This window comes from Solanum lycopersicum, chromosome 1, assembly GCF_036512215.1.
Source record: "Solanum lycopersicum chromosome 1, SLM_r2.1".
Taxonomy (NCBI): Eukaryota; Viridiplantae; Streptophyta; class Magnoliopsida; order Solanales; family Solanaceae; genus Solanum; species Solanum lycopersicum.
Window position 1 is genome coordinate 83,592,761 of NC_090800.1, and position 24,323 is coordinate 83,617,083.

General features: G+C 30.0%; 3 protein-coding genes across 3 annotated transcripts; all 3 read right to left on the bottom strand.

The window, feature by feature from the left end:
• Positions 1 to 155: 155 nt before the first annotated feature.
• On the bottom strand, positions 156 to 3,884 carry LOC101246667 (protein ZINC INDUCED FACILITATOR-LIKE 1-like). The gene is made up of 17 exons (XM_004230000.5): positions 3,660 to 3,884; positions 3,115 to 3,155; positions 2,916 to 2,976; positions 2,729 to 2,831; positions 2,553 to 2,655; positions 2,421 to 2,474; positions 2,280 to 2,342; positions 2,146 to 2,195; positions 1,974 to 2,049; positions 1,686 to 1,874; positions 1,504 to 1,591; positions 1,202 to 1,287; positions 1,022 to 1,129; positions 821 to 865; positions 610 to 698; positions 475 to 518; positions 156 to 365 (listed from the first exon to the last, which is right to left on the bottom strand). Exons 1-17 carry the CDS (start codon positions 3,805 to 3,807, stop codon positions 277 to 279), a joined length of 1,437 nt encoding a protein of 478 aa, XP_004230048.3. The 5' UTR covers positions 3,808 to 3,884; the 3' UTR covers positions 156 to 276.
• A 2,106-nt stretch (positions 3,885 to 5,990) lies between these two features.
• LOC101247465 (protein ZINC INDUCED FACILITATOR-LIKE 1) lies at positions 5,991 to 12,647 on the bottom strand. The gene is made up of 17 exons (XM_004230003.5): positions 12,361 to 12,647; positions 10,616 to 10,656; positions 10,487 to 10,547; positions 10,277 to 10,379; positions 10,088 to 10,190; positions 9,952 to 10,005; positions 9,731 to 9,793; positions 9,492 to 9,541; positions 9,327 to 9,402; positions 8,663 to 8,848; positions 8,204 to 8,291; positions 7,193 to 7,278; positions 6,991 to 7,098; positions 6,772 to 6,816; positions 6,592 to 6,680; positions 6,458 to 6,501; positions 5,991 to 6,350 (listed from the first exon to the last, which is right to left on the bottom strand). The coding sequence occupies exons 1-17, from the start codon at positions 12,587 to 12,589 to the stop codon at positions 6,253 to 6,255; spliced, it is 1,524 nt and encodes a 507-aa protein (XP_004230051.3). The 5' UTR covers positions 12,590 to 12,647; the 3' UTR covers positions 5,991 to 6,252.
• Positions 12,648 to 17,624: 4,977 nt separating this feature from the next.
• Positions 17,625 to 23,965, bottom strand: LOC101247755 (protein ZINC INDUCED FACILITATOR-LIKE 1). The gene is made up of 17 exons (XM_004230004.5): positions 23,699 to 23,965; positions 22,107 to 22,147; positions 20,556 to 20,616; positions 20,360 to 20,462; positions 20,158 to 20,260; positions 20,033 to 20,086; positions 19,889 to 19,951; positions 19,726 to 19,775; positions 19,553 to 19,628; positions 18,982 to 19,167; positions 18,764 to 18,851; positions 18,598 to 18,683; positions 18,397 to 18,504; positions 18,229 to 18,273; positions 18,057 to 18,145; positions 17,936 to 17,979; positions 17,625 to 17,852 (listed from the first exon to the last, which is right to left on the bottom strand). Exons 1-17 carry the CDS (start codon positions 23,856 to 23,858, stop codon positions 17,755 to 17,757), a joined length of 1,455 nt encoding a protein of 484 aa, XP_004230052.2. The 5' UTR covers positions 23,859 to 23,965; the 3' UTR covers positions 17,625 to 17,754.
• Positions 23,966 to 24,323: the final 358 nt, after the last annotated feature.

The window sequence follows — 24,323 nt, forward strand, 5'->3', positions numbered from 1 at the left end:
GAAATTAATATTTATAACAATAAAGTCACTAAATTATGTGTTGATCGTTGGAAAATAAAATTTGTGACTTCTGATAAAATTTATAACACATGAGTTAGATTTTCTTGTTGAACTATTTAGGAGCCCTTACAACAAAGCTAAGCACAAGAAGCAAATTTTCAAATATGTAAATTTTACTTTTCATTGATGTAAAATATTAAAACTAGTAGACGAAAGAAGTTACACATCCTACACCAAACATAACAAAAAATGACATTCAAGAGAGACACATCAAGTTTATTGTGTTTCAACAAGGAATGGTTTGAATGTCAGCAACACACCAATTGCCTCAATCACATTCAGCACAAAGAACACTACTTGATCACCTGTATTCGAGTTGAAACAACAAACATATATAAATATGATCGAAGAGAGGATAGGCGGATGCAATATATGTGCTACGTGTTCAACTGAACTCAGTTATTTAGTCGTTACCTGGAAGAATGGAAGCGTCAAGCCTTTTTTGTGCCCAAGAAAAGCTACACAAATCAAGAAAACGCGACAGTTTTAGGTGGAAGAAAAGAGATTCGCGTTCCTAGTTCTAAAGTTAAACAAAGTAAGTGAACTCACACTACTCCTGCCCCTGCTGGACCTATAGCTTTAAAAATTGACATTGCTGTCATGGCAATTCCATTAGCAGCTCCACGTTGTCGCTGGTCCTGTGTTTATGAAATCAGTCCAAAAACAAGTGAAACATATGGTATGGATGATATAATGCTTCTGTAATCGACAATTACAAGATATAAGTAGCTTTTAAAGGAGAGAGCAAAGAAGAATTTACCACTGCTTTGTTTTGCAATATGAACAAACCTGTTATGATAGATATCTGAAGACAATTTGAAGTCAAATGTTAGATTTTGAGTTCATAAATTTCAATATTACTATGCAGAATATAGTTCGCGTATAGTAATTTTGCTTCCTTGTGAATGGTAAAGATACTAAGTTGGTAAGAAAAATTACAGACACCAGAAAAAACACTTACAGATAAAGCATTCTTGATCACAGATGCAATATTTATTGTGACAGAGAGCGCGATCCCAGATAGCAAGGCGATGTAAGGGTAACTTGTCAGCACAGCAATGGACAAAACCTGATCAGGGAATTTTAAGTTACTTCAAGATTTTCAGTGAGTTAAACGTATTTTACAAGTTCAAGTGCTTACTCCTGCAACTCGAGTAATGACGATAGGGCCAACACACTTCTCAACCAATGGATATAGAGATAGTTGAAAGACTAGAAGGCCAAATCCTGAAACATGCACCATCATGATTTTCATCATGCAACCATCTTATCGGACACTATATGAAATGAAATGTATAAGCTGTAGTTCTGTCTGTATCAGCGAGACAGGAAACAACGCAGATGCTTTAAAAATATGAAAATTAAATCTTGATCACTGTGCGAGTGCAAGCAAGGTTCATTTATCTACAAAAGAATGTAAGTTACTAGAAAATTCGTATGTACCTGAGATCGATAGTACTTCACCAACATCAACAGTTGAATAACTTAAGCCTCCAAACTTTCTGGGGCTCACAGTCCATAATGAGAAGATCTACGGAAGCAAATAATGGATTAGTTATGCGATGTCTCTGGTGCCACAAGAATGAAAGAACAAGCATGATCTACGTTCCAATGATATGATATACCTCTGTATAAGCCATATCATGAAGAGAAAAGACACAGTATAAGATGATCGATGACATCAATGGCCAGTTGTTAAAAAGGTTTTCTTTTGGGGCTGATTCATTTCCGTCTTTTGTATCAGATGCAGCCTCCTCCAGAGCCTCATATGAACTTTGAGGCGGCATTCTTGAATCGTGATTGTGTAATGTTTCCTGCAAAATCCATGAGCTTTAAATACGAATACCATCCTATAACCACAAATACAAACAAGATTTGACAGAATTAATATTGATGTAATCGGGTACATTTACCGGGAGCCAAAATGAAGCAATACCCACAGCCAAGGAAAACAGTGATATACATAAGCAAGGCAAGAAATAGGGAAATCTGCAGAGAAGTATCATATGTTGGAGTCGAATAGCAATTCAAGCAACATAAGAAAAGATGCACAATTATGAAAAGAAAGAAGTCGCGCAGAAATACCTCCCAAATATAGAATCCTTTGAGAATACAGTCGGATATTTCTCTGCAGGCTGAATTAAAAAGCGGACATTTAGAGCATACATGCTAAATGAAATAGTAGAAAATTAAGGACATAGCTACGCAAAGGAAAGTACCTGAGCAAGGAAGCCTCCTAAAGATGGACCAATAATCAATCCAATACCCCAAGCAGTACTAATCTGAAACAACTCAAACATAAAAATCATTCAGAAATGCATTCCTTTCGTTTGTTATAAATCATTTGCATAACATATTACCGTTGACATTCCCAGTGCTTGATATTCTTCACGGAAGATTTCTGCAGCATATGCCTAATCATGGAAGGTATATAAGCTTATCTTAAAAGAATAGCTGAGGATACAGTACTGAATTCTTCATCAGTCGAATACCTTTATTGGTCCAATCAAACCATTTAAAAAACCAAGTAGAAATCGCGTAGCAATTGCCATCCAAAAGTTGACACTAAGACCAAAGAGAGTGTTGAAAACAACCCTGAAGAAGCACAATTAAACTTGTTGACATTTAAGTGAATAAAATGTAAAACAGAAATAAGGATTAGTCTTACACTGCAAAAGTGCCGAAAACTATAACTGGTTTTCGTCCATATCGATCAGCCACTGCTCCCCAAAAAACAGATGTCAAAGCTCTTCCAACCATAAATGAAGAACCTTCACGAAATTGATCATAAGCATTTATTCGAATTTCGACAAACATTTTATATAATCATATTATGGAATGAAAATAAGCTTTACCTACAAAACCTGCATACGTACTAATATCTTCCTCTCTTTTTGCAATGTGAAAGTCCTTTATCTGTACAACAATATAACATACAGTAAAATCCCACGAGTAGAGTCTTGGGAGAGTAAAATGTACACAGACCTTCAAACTACATTAAAGAAAACTTGAAAAAGAAGATCGTAATACAACAAAAAAATTGAGAGATCTTACCATGAAATAAAGAAATGGAAAGAGTGATGATATTGGAAGTGCTGATAACCAAAAAAAAATTAACGTAGGCAATTAGTAACTATCAATGCTTAATAATCAGACTTCGAACAAAGTAACTATCACGTAAAACAGTAATATTAAATATGGAGTATATGCTGGTGGTGAACTGGTGATATAGACCATAAATATTTGGTCCAACTAAACTTAATATTAACTTTGTAATTCATAATATCATACACAGGCATCGGCTTATTGTTGGTAAAAGGTAATAAATATTTCTCGATACTCTTTTCGTTTTAAAAAAGAATGTCTCCTTTGCTTTTTTGGCAATACTTTAACATGACATGTTTAAACCACAAGATTAAAGATATTTTGATACATTTGAGATAACTTTAATTTAAAATTACAAAATTAAAAAATCTTTTTTCTTTTCTTAAACTCCGTTCCAAGTCAAAATAGATGATTCTTTTTAAAACGAAGAGAGTAGTAGTTAATGTACGTAAAAACTGATTCGAACATATTTTATGTAATCGTTAACGAATTACCTGTACCAAGGATGACAATCCATATAGTGAAAAGCTCCTTAATTGGTAAACCGGTTTGACCCGACTTGTGTTGATCCACTTTACAACCCGGACAATTTTCGTAGTAATATTTCTTATTTATCAGCGGAGTTTCTAATTCGCCCGCCATTTACTTTTATGATCAATGAGAATGAATGGAAGGTTGCATATATATATACACGTATACATTTGGCTTACTACATGGACGGGGACGTTAATTTTATTTAGATATTTAAACTATTATTTATTTGTGTGTGTTTACACATAAAATATCGCAAACTAAATTATTAAATCAAGTCAAAATATTTGAATAATTTAATAAATATTGAGAAAATTACGTGGCTAAGCAAACTTAAACTATTTAATTACTTATTATAGCTACAGTTTTCTATAATTATCACCGCGACTAACATTATACATTAATTACGTGGGCCAAATTCGAGTTTGTATATGTATAATTCGCCAGAATATACAAATACATATGTATAATACACAATTTTTTAACCTATATATACATATGCATTCACGTCTCTCCCACTCTACATACATATGTGCCCTCTCTTGCTCGTCTCCCTCCTCCCTCTCTGAATCTCGCTTGCCTCTCTCCTACCTCTCTCAATCTCGCTTGCCTCTCTCCTACCTCTCTCAATCTCGCTTGCCTCTCTCCTACCTCTCTCAATCTCGCTTGCCATATATATAATATACAATTATATACATATACAACTCACAACTCTCTCATCATCTGCCCTTTCTCGATCTTGATCTCGCTCGCCTTCTCTCCTCCCTCTCCCAATCTCTCTTGTCATATATATATATACATATGTATAATATACAATTATCTAACCAATATACATATACACTTTAGCTTTCTCCTACTCTTTTTTCCTCTCTCTCGCCTCTCTCCTCCATATATAACATGTAGCTACGGATTGTAATTATTAAACTTTAATCATGAAGTAATTAGGCTATTTTTAAGTGGTTATATATGAAAGTTCCTCATTATTCTTGTTTCATAATCACCAAATTAAAATGCTTATAAGCAGAAATCAGTTGAAAGTTGTATAAACTGATCACTCTCAACGTCTTAACTTCGATTTGACCATAAATTTTGGAAATAAAAAAATAAAATTGAGAATAATACTGTCCATGAAGATATCTTGAAAAAAAAAATTAATGTTTTTTTTCTCATATCCATTTAATTTTTTTTAAACTATTCTCCAAGTAAAATGCACGTTCTAACATAACTTTAAAAATTCATTTTTCTAAGTTTTGACTAAATTTATAATCAAATACTGAGTTTAAATACTTTTGATTAGATGGTATATTTTATAATATTACAAATAACTTTTATAAATTATATTAATTAGTTTGACATAAAAAATACTTATTAGAACTTTTTATTGAATACGTTAATTGTTTATTCCTAGTATTTTTCAAATACATAATTATTTATTTATAAAATTATTTTAAATTTTAAAGCCCTTCAAGCTTACCAACTAATATAAACGACTTGTTAATGTATTTTTTTCTATAATTTATAGAGTTCACAGGCAAGTTTGCTACATAAACCAAATTTATAACTTGGCAATCACTCCAAAAGAATAAGTAAATAAACAACACAAAGACGCCAATAGTGACCACAAGACTTTGTTTATATTAATAAAACAAACAAACAAAAACACGTTATTATTTTATTCAGTGAAATTAATAATTAAATAATAATAAAAACAAACAAAATCAATTTTGTAAACAAACTCTAACAACAAAGAAGCACAAAACGCATATGATCTCCGGACCCTACTAGAAGAGAAGCGTGAAACGCAATTCCTAGAGGGTGTGTTTGGCACCGACGAAAAATATTTTTAATTTTTTCATGTTTGATTGGTTAAAAAAAAATTAAAAGCTACGAAAAATATTTCAGAAATAACATTTCAAATTCATAATCTCCTTCCGGCCACCGACATACCGAAAGTCGATAGTGTTTTTTATTAGATTACATAGAAATGTTCTTTATTTACCTATCAAATATTAAAAGATGAGTAAGAAATCTACTTATTTTTTTTTAAAAAAAAAGTATTTTCCTTCCTTCGGACCAAACATATCCTTCAAGTAACTTTCTATCGATAAGGTTTGTTTGGGATTGAACAAGTATAATATAACGATGAAATTATAATATAAGAATTAAATAAAATATAATCATTTAATACATATATTTTTATTGACAAATAATTGATTTATTAGACGAAAAGTGAGATATATCAAATATTTTATAAAGTATGTGTTTGATTTTCCTCGAGACAAAATGCCTACAAGTTTTCAAATATGTAAAATTTTCATTTCATTGATGCACTACATTAGAACTTTTGGGTATGAATGAAGTTTTACATCCCATACAAACATAAAAAAAAATAACCTCTAACCTAAAAATAATTGCTAGCAGAAAAAAATGAATCATTCAGATACATAGTTTTTTTTTTATTTCACCCTGTTTCCCAACTAAATTCAGATTCGTGTCAGGAAGTTCATATATTATAGGGTAGAGCGGTCCCTAGCACGATCATAAGTTCTTGTCTGATTAATTGGTATTTTGTGTTTCAACAAGGAATGGTTTGAATGTCAGCAACACACCAATTGCTTCAATCACATTAAGCACAAAGAATACTACTTGAGAACCTGCATTCGAGTTGAACTCAAACATATATAAAAATGAACGGAGAGATGATAGGTGGATGCAATGTATGTGCTACGAATTCAACTGAACTCAGTTATTTGGTTATTACCTGGAAGAATGGGAGCGTCAAGCCTTTTTTGTGCCCAAGAAAAGCTACACAAATTAAGAAAAGACGACAGTTTTAGCTGTAAGAAAGAGACTCGCGTTCCTAGTTCTAAAGAAAAACAAAGTAAGTGAACTCACAGTACTCCTGCCCCTGCTGGACCTATAGCTTTGAAAAAAGACTGAGATGTCATGGCTAGTCCATTAGCAGCTCCACGTTGTCGTTGGTCCTGTTGTTATAAGTTTTTTGATATCACACCACGACCACGTGAATCAATTGATAATTACAAGATATAGCTTTTGAAGGAGAGAGCAATTTACCACTGATTTGTTTTGCAATATGAACAACCCTGTTATGATACAGATCTGGAGGCAATTTGAAGTCAAATGTCAGAATTTTGGATCATAAATTTCGATATTGGTATGTAGAATATAGTTCATTTTCTAACAATGGCCACCTAGGTATTGGTTTTGCACGTTATATGTGCACAAAGATACCTGGTAGCAAGAATAGATAGACTGGTAAGAAAAAGTACTTACAGATAAAGCATTCTTCAACAAGGATGCAAAATTTATCGCCACAGAGAGAGCAGTCCCAGAGAGCATAGCAATATAAGGGTAACACGCCAACAAGGGAATTGACAAAACCTGATCATATTACAGTACTAAAAGTAACTTATAGATTTTCTGCAAGTCGGAGAGAACTCAGGAGTTTAACATATTTTACAAGTCAAGTGCTTACCCCTGCAATTCGAGCAATGACAATAGGACCAAAATACCTCTCAACCAATGGATACAGAGTTAGTTGAAAGACTAGAAGGCCGCATCCTGAAATGCCACAAGCCCACAATGATTTCAGTATGAAATATCTGATCACTATATGAAATGAAATGTATTAGCTATAATTCGGTCTATGTGAGAGAGCAGACGGTTCAGATAATTTCTGCCTGAGCTAATTCTTCTATTGATTACCAATCGAAAATCCAGAATTCTGCTTGACCTTCTAGAGAATGGTAATGTTCATGACAGCATAATTGTGCTCTAGTATGCTTTACAAGAATGCAAATGTACAAATAATCCAAATACCATCCGAGAAAAATATTAGCAAAAGGAAACAGAGAAAGGAACTAACTTTATTCTAAACTATCATAGAACGTTACTAACTATAATCATAAATATAGAAAAAAAGTAGTCGTAAACCTAAAATATGAGTAAGTCGTACTTCTGAACTCCAACTAATCTATGTACTTCTGATGCATTTGATGGATCAGACGTTACTGTGGTGCAATACATTACGTGAATTCCTTTCTTTCAAACTTCAATGCATAATCAAATAATTCTAGCGATTACAAAATCTATAGGGATGAATGTGGGACTGAGACTCGAAGGCGATGACCATTGACTTCATCAGCCAGTGTGACTGATATTAGTAAACCACGGGACTGTTCACATTACTTTGTTAAGTTTTACGTTAAATTCATAGGTTATGGCTTCATACAGCACATTCTGCATCTTCTTTACTGTTTCATTTATAATGTTTGATATTGAAAAGGATTGTAAGTTTGATATTATAGATTAAAATACCCTAATCCTTAACATGTGGTAATTTTGACTGTGTGAGTACACCAAGTGTTTCTTCCTAATCACATCAGAGATGACGAAAGAAAAACAAGAGATTAGTTGGAAAAAGAATGGCAAGCAAACGTTTGTCTATCTGAAAAAGAATATAAATTACTAGAAAATTGGCATGTACCCGAGATTGATAGTACTTCACCAACATCAACAGTTGAATAATTTAAGCCTCCAAACTTTCTGGGGGTCACAGCCCATAATGAGAATATCTGCCATAAGAGTAAGTAAAAAGTTTATATAGCTTCCGATGGCCAATGAGCCTAGACAGAGCTGCAGAATTGTAAAACATACAATCCTTTTACTGTTGAAGTGAAGTACCATTTACTTTCATAGTTTACCATGCAAAAGAAACCAATCCGGCACATATCAGCATATAACATATATTGACATCGTCCTTTAGGAATATCTAACACAATCTACTTCCAATAAAGTCATCACATGTCAACATGCAACCAACCGATGTCATACCAGAGATATGCATAGCTTTATCTTTTTCTATAGTAGAAGATGCCTACATAATCATGATGTGAGTGTATCCTACACCTAAAGTGACTTAATTTGGGTTAGAAATAAGATATACCTCTGAGTAAGCCATATCATGAAGAGCAAAGACACAGTATAAGATGATAGCCGACATCAATGGCCAGTTCTTGAAAAGGCTTTTTGTGGGGGTTGATTCGTTTCCTTCTTTTGTATCAGATGCAGCCTCCAGAGCCTTGTATGATCTTTGAGGCGGCGTTCTTGTATCATGATTGTGTAATGTTTCCTGCAATCCATGAGCTTTAAGGAGGACTACTATATGAAAATAGCAATGAAGACGCACGGGTTAAAGATTAAAGTGGCTCGAGAAATTCAGAAATCTATATATTGTCGGTAAGATGAAGAAATGAGTCCATTATATTAAGAGTTTTCTTATCACAGAAACACCAGAGATACACCCTATTACCACTACTCCTTATCCGACACAACACACGCCACATATTAAGTAGCAGAAAAAGTAACTATTGACTAAATCCTCAACTTCACCAGTTAAGCCTTAGTTTGCACTCTTTCAACATGTTGTAGGCTACCAAAACCAACAAGAAAAAGAAACTAAGACAAACCACAATATGTAGGCTCCCAACATATTGAATTTCAAGTTTTCTCCGGAGGTGAAATACTAATTGTATGACTGCAAACAAGATTTGACAGAAACAACATGTGCCGTAGACGCAAAAGTCATCAACATAATCATATAAATTTACCGGCAGCCAAATTGAAGCTATACCCACGACCAAGGAAAACAGTGATATGCATAAGCAAGGCAAGAAGTAGGGAAATCTGCAGAAAAAAATCATACGTTGGATCTCGAGGAGTAATTCAAGCAACAGAAGAAGATACACAATTATGAAAAGAAAGAAGACAAATACCTCCCAAATATAGAATCCTTTGAGAATGCAGCCGGATATTTCTCTGCAGGCTAAGGTAAAAGCCGACATTTAGAGAATTTATGCTAATGGTAATTTTCTCAAAATGTTCCTCAATTCTATAGTTAAGAACTTATAAGTAGAAAGATTACGGATTTAAGGCTAAGAAATTTCTCTTAAAACGACTAAATAATCAGATTTTATACCTCAGAAAAAGGATTACAAAAAGTAAAAGAAAATACCTGAGCAAAGAAGCCTCCTATAGCTGGGCCAATAATCAATCCAATACCCCAGGCACTACTAATCTGAAACAATACAAATAAAATAAAACTTCTCTAAAATCCACTGTCCAAATGGTCATACAAAAATGCATTCTTGCCATTTCTTTTGTCACTCTGAAATTGTTGCAATACTCTCATTTGTTAGAAATCATTTGCAAAACTGAAAACTAAGAGCATATTACCGTTGACATTCCCATTGCTTGATACTCTTCACGAAAAATTTCTGCAGCATATGCCTAAGAATGGAAGGTAAGTATCTTAATAAATAGCAGAGGATGCAGTTCTGAATCGTAAGATAGAATTAAACCGATAGCATACCCTTATTGGTCCCATCAAACCATTTAAGAAACCGAGAAGAAATCGTGTAATAACTGCCATCCAAAAGTTAACACTAAGACCAAAGAGAGTATTGAAAATAACCCTGAAGCACAATTAAAGCAAAAAGTATAAACTTGTTGATATTTAAGTTTAGTCTTAAAGAGAACATTTGAATAAAGATTAACGTACACTACAAAAGTGCCAAAAACTATAACTGGTTTTCGTCCATATCGATCAGCCACTGTTCCCCATAAGACAGATGTCAAAGCTCTTCCAAGCATAAATGCAGAACCTTGAGTATTTTCAGGAAATTGATCATAAGGATTTATTTGAATTTCGACAGACATTTATATAATCATATATCTCAACATACAAATTATGGCATGAAATAAGCTTTACCTACATAACCTGCATATGTACTAATATCTTCCTCTCTCTTTGCAATGTGAAAGTCCCTTATCTGTACAGGATGCAAAAAGTTAGGAGCTAATGAATTGTCGTGATATAGCAAGAGTTGAGTGATCTTACCATGAAATAAACAAACGGAAAGAGAGATGATATTGGAAGTGCTGATCATAGTTGAATCCCATGAAAAAAGAAGTAGAAATAAACATCAGTCTGAATGTCAATAGATAAAATCAAAAGAAGGATCATCTGAAAAGGCTTGTAGCAATAACTATCTAACTTATGATTAGGCATACAAAGAAAAGCTCCAAGAAACTAATCCAGATTTTTTTGGTGTATAATGAAAAACTTTTAGAAGGTAATATGGGCAAAAACACCAAGTATTAATAATTTCTTTTCATCTGTCTAAGCTTGGTGGACAGAGTTACGTGATACATGTACTCATAGAGATAGTACATATTCCATAAAATTAATCGAGTTACATGCAAAGTGTCTTGGACATCACGATTATAAAAAAAAAAATCTTAAAAAAAATTAAAGGTTTTACACAAGCACTTCCAAGGGACAGCTGAATATTGGTGGCAAACAATATCTAAATAGACGAAAAAATTATTTCATAATATTAGTGTCTTATCTTAATATTTTATCATATAACCAGCTCAAGCTCAAAATTCTAATCTATATTAAGATTTTTGCCTACAAACAATTATTTAAACATCTTATTTCATAAGCAAACTGGTTTTTTAAAAATGAGTTACCACCCATTAGATATGGTTCGGATAATCAACTTCTAAAAATGGATCAAATATGAAAATTATCCGCTAAAAAAATGGATATTCATACAATCAATATTCATTTGTATGCTTGTTATTTTCATGAGTAGGCATGAGTTCTTGAGTTCTATTCGCGTTAATATTTCATTTATTTTTATTTAACTCGTTTTTATTATTTTATTCACATTATTTTATCTAAACATTTTTTATAATAAATATTTGCCACTCCTAATTGCTACTAGTTCCATTATTTTATTCCATTTTTTAATAATTTGATGCCAAATAGAATTTTTTTAAAAGCTTGAACAATACAATTTATCACTTGGTAAAATATACGTATCATTTGTGGAAACGCATATAAGGTCTTCAAAATTTAATTCATAGTTATTACCAAAAGAGAAAAATAGTTCCTCCAATATAAATGCTGCTCTTGGGAACCATACGTACTATTTTTTCTTACCTATATGATACCAAAAATTATAAAATAAATTTTAAAAAAAAACTCATTTATTTATTGTGAAAATATCAACACACCCGAAAATGATTTTAAAAATAGTACAATACATACGAACCTTCTTATCTAAATAAAAAAGGTAAATTTGAAAAGGAAAAAAAATAATTAATGAAGTAACTTCTTAATTACTCTAGTACGGTCGTTTAAGCTTTAAAAGAAATTCATCCCAAAATAAATATTTACTTTAATAATTCAAGAATAAAGTTGATTTGCTACAAACTAAAAAGTATGCACGATATTTTTTAAGAGGAAAAATAAGTTTAAATTTACTAAATTACAAGAAAATATCAAAAAAGAATTTAGTTTTTTTTTTTTTGTTGTTGTTTTATTTGCTTATTTTTACAATTTTAACTTAAAAGTGCTTTTTTTATTTTATCTAAATACTATATATAAAATTATCAAAAAAGCGAATTAAAAGCATCTGAAATATGTTAATCCAAACGTACTAAAAACTAAAGCCGCCGGGTACGGAACGGAAAGAGCACATGCTCGTAAAAGTTTGGGCATTTTTCTGGCTGAGAATTCACCGGAAAAGACGACAGAAAAAAAAAAAGCAGCGGTATATGAAATTGATGGGTTACCTGCGCTAAGGATGACAACCCATACAGTGAAGAGCTCCTTAATGGGTAAACCCGTTTGACCCGCTTTATGTAGATCTACTTTACAACCCGGACAATTCTCGTAGTAATCTTTCTTATTTAGCAGCGAAGTTTCTAATTCTTCCGCCATTTTTATTTTTTGAGAGGAAACGAAGAAGAAGAAGAAGGAAGAACACAGAACACGTTTTTCTATTCGTCGCGTTTCTCTCATGCACTAACTTATAAAAACACTCCCATTATATTTTCACGGTTTCATTTTATTCGACATCTTTTTAAAATTAAATTATATTAATTTATCTTTTAATAGTAAATTTTTTAAATATTTTGATAATATCTTTTACTTAATATTCAAATTTATTTCAAAAAATTTAAAAATTTTATAAGTAAATTTTTTAGCTAGTGAACACGCTTAGAATGCAATTTATTTATTTTATACGAGAAAGGGGTGGTTGCCTTCATTTTAGTGTAATTAATATATTTATGTTTGATAATTGACTTTGATATACATTTTTAAACAATAAACAATAAAAATAATATTATTTAATATTTTGAAAAATATATATACTAAATATAAAATAACAAAAATAAAAATAAACATAAAATTAAATAATTGTTTTATACGGTAAATAAGGGAAATAAACGAAGCAAATCTGCAGACAACAATCAATATTTAAAGTTTTATCTCTGAATCCTGCTAGAAGAAAAGTATGAAACGCAATCTTGTCATTGATTTATGTATCTTTATATAGAATATTTGTTTGGTCGGAGGAAAATTATAAAAAACAGTTGTTTGAACTTGTGATATGAAATTATGATACGGAGCTAAAGTTTTATGAAATTTTTGTAGTGCATACATTCTCATAACATAAGAAGTACATAAAATTAACAAAAATTTATAAAACTGCTTAATAAATTATTACAAAGTCATTATGGTTAGTCTTGTTCACTGAGTATAGATTAATAATTATTTATTTATTAAATATTAAAGTAATAGTAATAAATTTGATTTTAAAAAATAATGAATTTGATGAATATAAATGATAAAGTAGGAATTGATTTAAAGTAATAATAAATTTTAAATTGTAATGATAGGATTATAAATTTTATTTTCATATGAAATAAATATATAAATATGAATTTGTTTAACAAGATATAAATTTATGGGTCGATTTTTATATTTAAAAAATCTCAAATCATGATATTGAATTTCCAAAACATATTTTTTGAAGAACATATAATTTCATCTCATGATTTCATTAGCGTGAAATCACAAATTTAAACATTAATTTCATATCATAATATCATATCACATGGTGCATTAAGACTTCATTTGTTTCCATTAAGATTAACAGGTCTGAATCTGAATATACATATTATTAAGATTTGTATTAGAATATTGGTATTTTGATCTGAATACACATCTGAATATTAAGATGTCGTCTCTAAATCTGGACACTAAATCATTAATGTTGTTTGTTTTCAATATCTGAATGTGCAAGTAAAGTAAAACATTATATTAATAAAATATTACTCCATAAAATCTTCATTTGAAGTACTATTCTTTCATTCAAACATTGATAAACAATAATACACCAAAAATATTATTGCACCCAATGTTTTTGACACACGTCAATACAAGAAAATTATCAATATAAAAAAAAATACTTGAAAGAATTTATGAAAACTTACATGTTGGGTAAAAAGGGTGTTTGATTGAGAAAAGAGAGAAATAAAGTTTTTAGTTATTAGATCAAAAGGCACGTCCAAAGCAGAGAAGATATGATTTATTATTTGATAACTTATCAAATGAGTTAAAATCTCATACAGATCTGATTCGTTCAGACCTTTTTTATCCCCAAAGGTTATTAAGAAAACAAAATAAATAAACTTAATGGACTGGATCTGACTGATTAAGATTCAGATCTAAAAATCATTCATACTTAATACACCGAATCTAAATCATTAAGATTCAAATCTCGAGCAAACAAATGAGACATAAATCATCTCAAAATTTGTGATATATAAAATATTTTAGTTATCCGTCTAATTTGACAAACAAACGTTACGCTCCCGTTCGATTTCAATTGGCTAACAAACACATACAATTAAACAAGTGCTACACATTATACAGTGTATCTCAATGATACTTGATCCGTTGAATAGTATTAATCCATTATATTAAAAATAGATATTTAATAATATTTGTTTATTTTATGAAATTTTTGAATAATTTATATTTTATTCCTAATTTATCTTTATCATTAATTATATTTATTTCTCCTTCACATTTTCAATTGTTTTCTATGCATATCCAAATAGTGATATGGTAAAATTATTTTTCTATTTATAATTTTTTAAGAGGTGTATCAAATTAATATTGAACAACTATAGTTGGACAAAAAGATAAATAAATAAAATGTATAAAGTATAATTATGTTGTAATTGTTTTTTTATCCGGTACTTTATTTTTAGTAGTATTTAATAAATACGACGAATACAATAAAATGTGTTACGGACTTAGAATTTTATCTAAAATGTGGTATTAGACAATCTACTCACAAGTCACGGGACATGACAGATGACATTAAATAAAGGTGACAAGAATAAAAAGTATAAAATTTGTCCGCATCGAGTGTTTATAATAATTCAACACATGCATGCCATGTGTTTAAATGTATAATTCATTTTATTTAATTTTAATTAATTAATATGTATTTTACTTCATTAAATCACATAATAATAAAAATTGTATCAATTGGGTGTAAACACTCGATGCGGGTAAGTTTTTTTTCAAAGAATAGAATTCTCTTTGTCTTAATTCACGTGCATTATTCAGCTTTTAGAATCAAACATTTAAGCTTGATCGACAATTTCACATTGAATGTTCAAATTTTTTAAAATAAAATTAATATATTTACAAACTACGTAAAAAGTATTATAAATTACAATAATTAACAATTCAATTTTTTTAAAAAAATATATATAAAAATTTACGATAAAAAAATTAATTCAAATCTCAAAATTCAAAATATACCACTAAATTAAAATGAAGAGAGTGCCTCATATTATTGGCGTCATTGATTTATTGTATATAAAGGCATGTATCAGTTGCGCATAAACTAAGAATACTACCAAATGAAGAATTAAAAAACATCAAAATATTTGAAGAATTAAAAAACATCAAAAGTCAAAACTAATGTATACATTATTTTCTTATATCTCATATTAGACGATTTGAAATATTTCAATCAAAAAAGTAGGTATTACTGTGTAACACGTGACTAAGACAATAAATTGCAATAATGGTCCTTTTTGCTAATTAGACATATTTATCAAAAACATAACATTATTATTATAGTGAGTATATTATTTTATTTATATTAATAGTTAGGATCTCAAATATATTTATTAATTATATATATTTTAAAGATATTAATTTAATATAAATTATTAATAAAATAAATAATTAGAAAATATTTGACAAATAATCGAAACGAAGGAAGGTTGACAAAAGGCTTTAAAGCAGCTAACGATAGCGGTGGAACAAGTGTTAGGTATACTTGTTTTTTTTTTTTTTATAATTTACAAATTATTTATAAATATTAAAAATTATAATAATAATTAATAATTTAAAATATTTAAAATATATATAAATAATTAATTTAGGACTCTTGAAAGTAATTCTATTAATAATTTAATATCATATAAATTAGACCTAAAAAGTAATATGCATTATTTGAAAACAATGTAAAAAGTACAATAATTTCAATAATTAACAATTTGAAATATTTTTTTTTTTTGAAGTAATGTGCATTATTCGAAAATAATATAAAAGTACTATAATTTCATTAATTTGAAATAGTATTTTTTTTAAAAAAAAGTTAATAAAAAAACTTAATTTATTCTTGAATTTATTTGACAACAAAAAGAGTAATATATAATATTTAAGAATTACATAAATATATGATAATAACTATTTAAAATATTTAAAAATCATATAAAAATAATATTACATAATAATGTGCAATATTTTTAAATCATATAAAATATATAATGATATTCCAAAACATAAATTGCGATAGGAATAATTAAAACTAGCAGATTTTGTCCCATCCTCGATGACATCATTGCTCACGATTGAGACTACAAAGACTTCACAAATTTGTTGGAATCAATCATTTTTCATAATATCAAAATTATATTTTTGTTTAACCTTATTTTAATTCAGGAGTTTTAAAAAATATATGCAAGTAAGATTCTGAATTTTTTTGTCTAAATTTAAAGATATATCTAATTTACCAATACATTAATTTCATGGTTGGTGTAACATGACGTGCAGAAAGTTGAAATTAAAAAATTGGTAAAAAAAAAAAAAAATTATCTTTTTAAATAAATTAAAAAAATTATTTAATTAAATTAAAACAAAAATATATATATATAATGATCAGATTATAATTTTATCTTTTAACCAAATGTATAATAACAATCGATATATTTAACCTTTAATCCATGATTTTGAATTTTATATCACTTCTTTAATGCACCTATGGACCACCTTGGCCTAGTTAGTTACAACAGACACCCTCTTTAATTGATCCGACAGTCCTTTGGTCTAGTCCACGACTTTGAGTCGCGATCTCAAAAGATGATTAAGTTATTTTTAATCAAGAAAAGACGCATATATGTCATTATTTTTTAATATTAATTTTGTAAAATTATTTTTGACACGTGGTCAATTATAATTCAGCAACGTTATTAATTTTTTTTGTTAAAAAAATTATAATTTTGGAAAAAAAAAGTTGAATTAAATTTTTTTAATTCTTTTTATTTAATATATTGATGACGTGACTGATTTATAATTGGTCACATCATCAATTTTTTTAAAATAAAAAATCAAAATTTTGAACAAAAATTGATTATTTTTTTTGATTTTCGTATTAAAAATTTTGACAATATGACTGAATCATAATTGGTCACTTGTCAAAAATAATTTTGTTAGACCACCGTTAAAACATAATGGCGAACATTTTCTTTAACGGTAATGACATAAATGAACGAAATTTTTGAGCATTTTCCTTTATCTAAAAGACAATCGCCTTTGATGAATTAAATGTGATAAAGCAAACAGTAACAATTTGCGTACAAGAGCTCCAACAAGTAAAATAAGAAGGGAAAATTATATGGAATGACAAACATTCCTAAGTAATTATATAATACGGATATAGTGGAAGAGAAGTTGACATTGCTTCTATCTGTGTAGATGAATTTCATTCGAATTGAATTGGTTACAATAGGACACCCTTTTTTTAATTTCTAATCGTTATAACGCATAAAATAGAATATTAAAAAAATAATCATACATAAATTTTCGTTTGATTAATTAGTATTTTGTGCTTCAACAAGGAATGGTTTGAAAGTCAGCAACACACCAATTGCCTCAATCATATTCAACACAAAGAACACCACATGATTACCTGCATTCGAGTTGAACACAAACATAAGTGGGACACAATGTATGTGCTACGAGTTCAACTGAATTTAGTTATTTAGTCATTACCAGGAAGAATAGAAGCATGAAGCCTTTTTTGTGCCCAAGAAAAGCTACATGAATCAAGAAAAACGCGTCAATTTAAGACGAGTAACTAGGAAACAGGAGTGAGATAAACAAGTGAACTCACAGTGCTCCTCCCCCAGCTGGTCCAAGAGCTTTAAAAAATGACATTCCTGTCATGGCAAGACCATTAGCAGCTCCGCGCTGTCGCTGGTCCTGCAGTTTCAAATTATACAACATCAAATGCAGCATATAGCATGAAAAACATAGTGCTAGCTTCTGTGTAAAGAAGAATTTACCACTGCTTTGTTTTGTAATATGAACAACCCCGTTATGATGGAAATCTGAATTCAATGTTACAACTTGACATCAAAATTAGGACATAGAAAAAAGTCGAAAGCACAATAAACAACACATTGAGTACTGGTATGAAAATTACAGACACCAGAGTGAAAAAAAGTACTTACGGATAAGATATTCTTCATCATGGATACGACATTCATCACCACGGAGAGGGTAGTCCCAGACAGCATAGCGATATAAGGGTAAGTCGTCAGTAAAACAATTGACAAAACCTGATCACATTACAAGCTAAAGCCTTTCAGGATGTGTGGTCATAGAATGCAAGAGTTTAATTAGCATATTGTATGAATTAATCGAGTGCTTACTCCTCCAGCTCGAGCAGTCATGACAGGGCCAATATACTTGGCAACCGATGAATACAATGTAAGTTGAAAGACTAGAAGGCCAAACCCTGAAACCGCCACCATTTCAATATGGATTGTTGTATATTCATAGACGAGTAGTATAAATTACGATGAAATTGTCTTGCACCTGATATTGATAGTACTTCACCAACATCAGCAGTTGAATAACTTAAGCCCCCAAATTTTCTGGGGCTAACAGCCCATAATGAGAAAATCTGTACAAGCAAATACATTTCGAATGAATGTGAGAAATGAAAGAACGTCTGTGTGTTTCCTCAAAGGAACGTCCCTGAATCTGATCAGCTACTCTTAGAATGACACTTATTAGTGATATATATAGTATACCTCTGAGTACGCCATATCATGAAGAGCGAAAACGCAGTATGATATGATAGATGACATCAACGGCCAGTTCTTAAAAAGATTTTCTTTTGGGGCTGATTCATTTCCGTCTTTTGTATCTGATGCAGCCTCCAGAGCCTTGTAAGAATCTGGACGCGGCCTTTCTGAATCATGGTTATGTAATGTTTCCTGCAGTTCATGAGCTGTAAGGATGAAATCTACCAATCTTCCAGCTCAACGATTAAAGATGGGAAACCAGAGAAGCCAGAGGACAAAGCCGAGAAAGACGAATGGATTAATGTGGTTCGAGAAACAAGGAAACAGCTGTCTAGACGGATCTCACTCTCGTCTCTCAGAAACATTGCAACACTAAAGTAATATGGATATCTGAAACGATATATATATATATACATGATCCTTTATCCATTAAACATTACGCAAAATTCAATTTTTCTCATTCGGTGAAATACTGATACTTTGATTGTTAACTTGAACGGAAACAAGATTTAACAGAAACAGTATGTATCTTTACAAGATGCGGAAGGAATCAACATAATCATATAGCTAGATTTACCGGAATCCAAAATGAACCAACAGCCACAACCAAGGCGAACACTGATATGCATAGGCAAGGCAAGAAATAGGGAAATCTGCAAAAAAACATCAAATGTTGGAGCCAAGAAACACTTCAGTCTTCAACAAACTGAAGAAGACGTTATAATCCTGAAAAGCAAGAGAGCAAATTACCTCCCAAATAATGAACCCTTTGAGAACAAGTCTGGATATTTCTCTGCAGGCTAACAAAAATACAAACATTTTGAGAACAAACATGCATGTTGTATTACAACTTATCATAAAATGACTAACTCTTTATCACTAGCAGAAGCAATGAAGTACAAAACGAACTTACCTGAGCAAGAAAACCACCTAAAGCTGGACCAATAATCAATCCAATGCCCCATGCACTACTAATCTAAAATATCAACAAAAATTTCAATGACATTCCTAGTACCGGATATTCGTCCTATGTTAGAATTACATAGAAATATATTACCGTTGACATTCCTAGTGCTTGATATTCTTCGCGAAAAATCTCAGCAGCATATGCCTAAACATGGAAGGTAAGTATGTTAACAGAATAACTGAGGATTCACGGTATTTAATCGTATAACAGAATACCTTTATTGGTCCAAGCAAACCATTTAAACTACCAAGAAGAAATCTTGTTACAACAGCCATCCAAAAGTTGGCACTAAGACCAAAAAAAGTATTGAAAATAACCCTGAACTCAAATCAAAAAAATAAATATAAATAAACGTATTGATATTGAAATGAATGAAATCGAAACGTAAACATTTCTGTTAAGATTAGACATACGTACACTATAGAAGTGCCGAAAATTATAACTGGTTTTCGTCCATATTGGTCAGCCACAACACCCCAAAAGGCAGATGTTAAAGTTCTTCCAAACATAAATGCAGAACCTTCGTTATTTAAGAGATTTGTAAGTATTTTTGAACAGAACGCCTATGTGAATATATATATACATCAAGATAGTACAAATGACATAAGCTTACCTATATAACCTGCATAGGAACCAATATCTTCCTCTCTCTTTGCAATGTGAAAGTCCCTTACCTGTAGCATTATCAAAAATTATTAAGTCAATAGATTGCCACAATATAGCATGAACTTTATGTTCAGAAGAATGTTTTTTAATTTTTTGATGTTAGATTTGGTCAAATAATTTGATATGCATTTTCCTTACAAATAACTAAAATGACTTCGATTGTTTTGCTAGTGACATTTCACATTGATTGTGTTCTTACCGCCCCCCATAGCCCTCATCACCACCATCCCCATGTTGGGTTTTATTTGCCCTATATTTCTTACCATAAATAGATTTTCCTTGTAGGATAAGGTTTTGGATTGACTAATCCTTTTCTTGTAGGAAAAGGTTTAGGACTCTATAAATAGAGAAATATTCCTTTTAACTTAATCAGCATTCACAATGTACCATAAATAGGTTTTCCTTGTAGGATAAGGTTTTGGATTGACTAATCCTTTTCTTGTAGGAAAAGGTTTAGGACTCTATAAATAGACGAATATTCCTTCTAACTTAATCAGCATTCACAATGTAGTCTTAAGGGCTTTGAGAGTTTTGGTTAGAGGGAGAATTTGTGGGTCACAAGCTTGATACGTTATCACTTATGTGAACCTCCCATGTATTCTGAGTGAATTGGTCGAGGTTGTTTCCCTCTGTATTTTGTACTCTCATATTTATAGTGGATTGCTCATCTCCTTTGTGGACGTAGGTCGATTGACCGAACCACGTTAAATCTTTGTGTCTTTTGGTATATTTCTCGTTGTCTTCTTACTCGTGGTCTTTCGAGGTTTGCATTGCTAGCTTCCGCATTTACACCTGCTTCTTTCCGGTCCTAACACCCCACACCCCTGCTTCCCCACCTCGACCTCAAATTATATTTTTCCAAATTATATACAAATATTTTTTGAGTAATATTTTTTACTTACTAATTACCAAACACAATAAAATGAGTTCGCAAAAAAATTAGGCATAGTGCATAAATATGTCCTTTAAATTCGATTCTGCTAACATTTATGCCCTTTAATTTTGAGTGTGCATAAGTAGATACTTAAATTTGTATAAAATTAAACAAATTGACACACACGTCCTACGTGACATAATACATGTAAGACGTCACATAGGACACAAAATTGTCATGTAGGACGTCACGTAAAATTAATGTATCTATTTATTTAATTTTATATAAGTTTAAGTGTTTACTTGTACACCACTTAAAGTTGAAATATCGTCATATTATGTCAAAAAATTACTCCCTCCATCCGAAATTATTTGTCATGTTACACTTATCGAAAGTCAAAGGTAAATTGGATCACATTAATTCGATATTTTAAACAAAAAAATTAGATATTTTAAAACTATATGAAAAATACTACAAAATTACAATTTTTTGCATATTAATATGATGAAAAAATACATATTAAAATATTAATCTAAGTCTTTATAATTTGACTCTAAAAATAGAAATCCTAACAAACAATATCGGACGGAGGGAAACAACAAACAAAATAATTAGAGTTCTTACCATGAAATAAAGAAATGGAAAGAGAGATGATATTGGAAGTGCTGATCACAGTTGAATCCCGTGAAAACAGAAGAAAAAAAAATCATCAGTTTGAATATCAACCAACAATTTTTTACAATAAAATTACAAATTTATTTGTTGCAACAGTAAAATTACTCCTAATTAGCAAAAAAAAAAAACATGTGAAAGAATACATACTCTGATACATACATGATAGCTTAAAGTTTAAATTAATACTCTTTTTTATTTATTGAATAAAGGTCAAATAATGTTTTCTTTAAATGTATAATCCAAAAAGGTGACAAGTAAAAGTAACACATACAAATTACCAATAAAAAAAAATTAAATTTTTAGATGCTAGGAAAATGACACGTTTGCCACCAGCCCTCCACATAATTGTCACGTGAAAAAAACAATTTATCACAAATCTTCACCTTTTATTTTCATAAATAAGTAAATAAAATAACAAAGCACAATTTTACATTTCTTTATTAATTATTGATATAGATATTTGATTAAATTATTCTTATTAAATGATGTCTTAAGAAAATATTTAGAATTTTTTTTATATTAAACGTAAAATATGAAAAAAAGTTTAATATCTTTTTTTATATTAAAAATAATAAATAAAAATAACAGCCATATCTAAGAATAAGTGATAGTAAAAATGAACGGAGAAAGGAATAGTTATACAATTTCTGATTGGTGGACCTAAATTAGTCTTTTCTTTTATTTATTGAATCAAATCGTCGTTAACGCTATTCTTAGGTTTAAAATTGTTCTTTCATTAACTATACAATTATATTAATCTTTATTTAGTAATCCACATAAAATTAGAGCAATAAATAGGCATAGCGAAAAACAATGTATGGCGTTTTTTCTATTCATTCGGTGTTTGGTAATTAGAATCTATATTAAAATTTGATATTTTGAATTCACGCCACATAGGTCCTATTTAAGAAAAAAGGAACATGTTAAAAGTGAGCTCTGAAAATGGCCGAGTCAAAAATAAAAAAATATGTTAAAAGTGAAATTCAAAATCAGATTCAACAACAGTAAAAGGCTCAAAAAATAAAATTTAAGTTACGAAAAATAATGCAAAGTATTTTAGAATTAAAAAAAAAAAGATACAGAAACACTTATTAATATGGCACGTATCGATCTGATATTTAACCTAATGAATATACAACATATATTCTTACTACATAGAGTCTGTTTGGATTAACTTGAAAAATAACTTTTAAGTCAAAAAAATAAAAATCAAATTTAAATGACTTTTTAAATCAAAAAATAAAAAGTAAATAGTGATCTTTTCTTTTAATTTTTTATTTTTTAAAGTCATTTTTAACGTTGCAACTACTTCCAAAAACTAAAAATAATTTAAAAATAAATTTGCTCAAATTTCAAATCAATCCAATCAAATCTCTCTTACCATGATCCATATTTCATTTGTGAGTCTCTATAAATTATCATATTTGATTTTTAATTAATCGAACAAATATATTAATATATAACACATATCTTAATGAATAATTCGCATATACTTTTTATTAATACGAATAATAAAGTTTTACTATGATGATGGATATTACCTGTACCAAGCACGACAACCCATATAGTGAAAAGCTCCTTAACGGGTAAACCCGTTTGACCCGCTTTGTGAAGATCCATTTTACAACCGGGGCAATTTTCGTAGTAGTGTTTCTCTTCTCTCTTATTTAGTAGCGTCTCCCTCCTTTCTTCGCTCGCCATTTTTTATTTATAAACTTTGTACGTCGTATATACAAAGCTTTTACGAGGAAGAGAAAGAGGAGGAGGAAGAAAAAATATGAATATGTATATACATATATATAGTGTCATATTTGGCTCAATAGCGATTCTACTATACATATGTATAAAGAGAAAATGACAAAAAAGAAAAAAAAAAGGGGACCCTATATTTTGGAGCATGTATGATCAGAATAGTTCAAAAAGTACAATAATTTTGGCGTTTTAAATTTCTAATTCATAATATATAATCTGTTAGGTTTGATGATTGAAATGTGGAAAAATAATATAGCGGAAACTCATATTTGAAAGTACAATTTTGTAATTTTTGCTGTTTTTTTTTTTTTTTGTCTTTCTAGAGTTTGATGCAATTTTGTTACTTTTAGTGTAATTGTTTTTTTTTTTTTTGTGTGTAAATATAATTTGATGATGATAGGAAATGTGGAAATA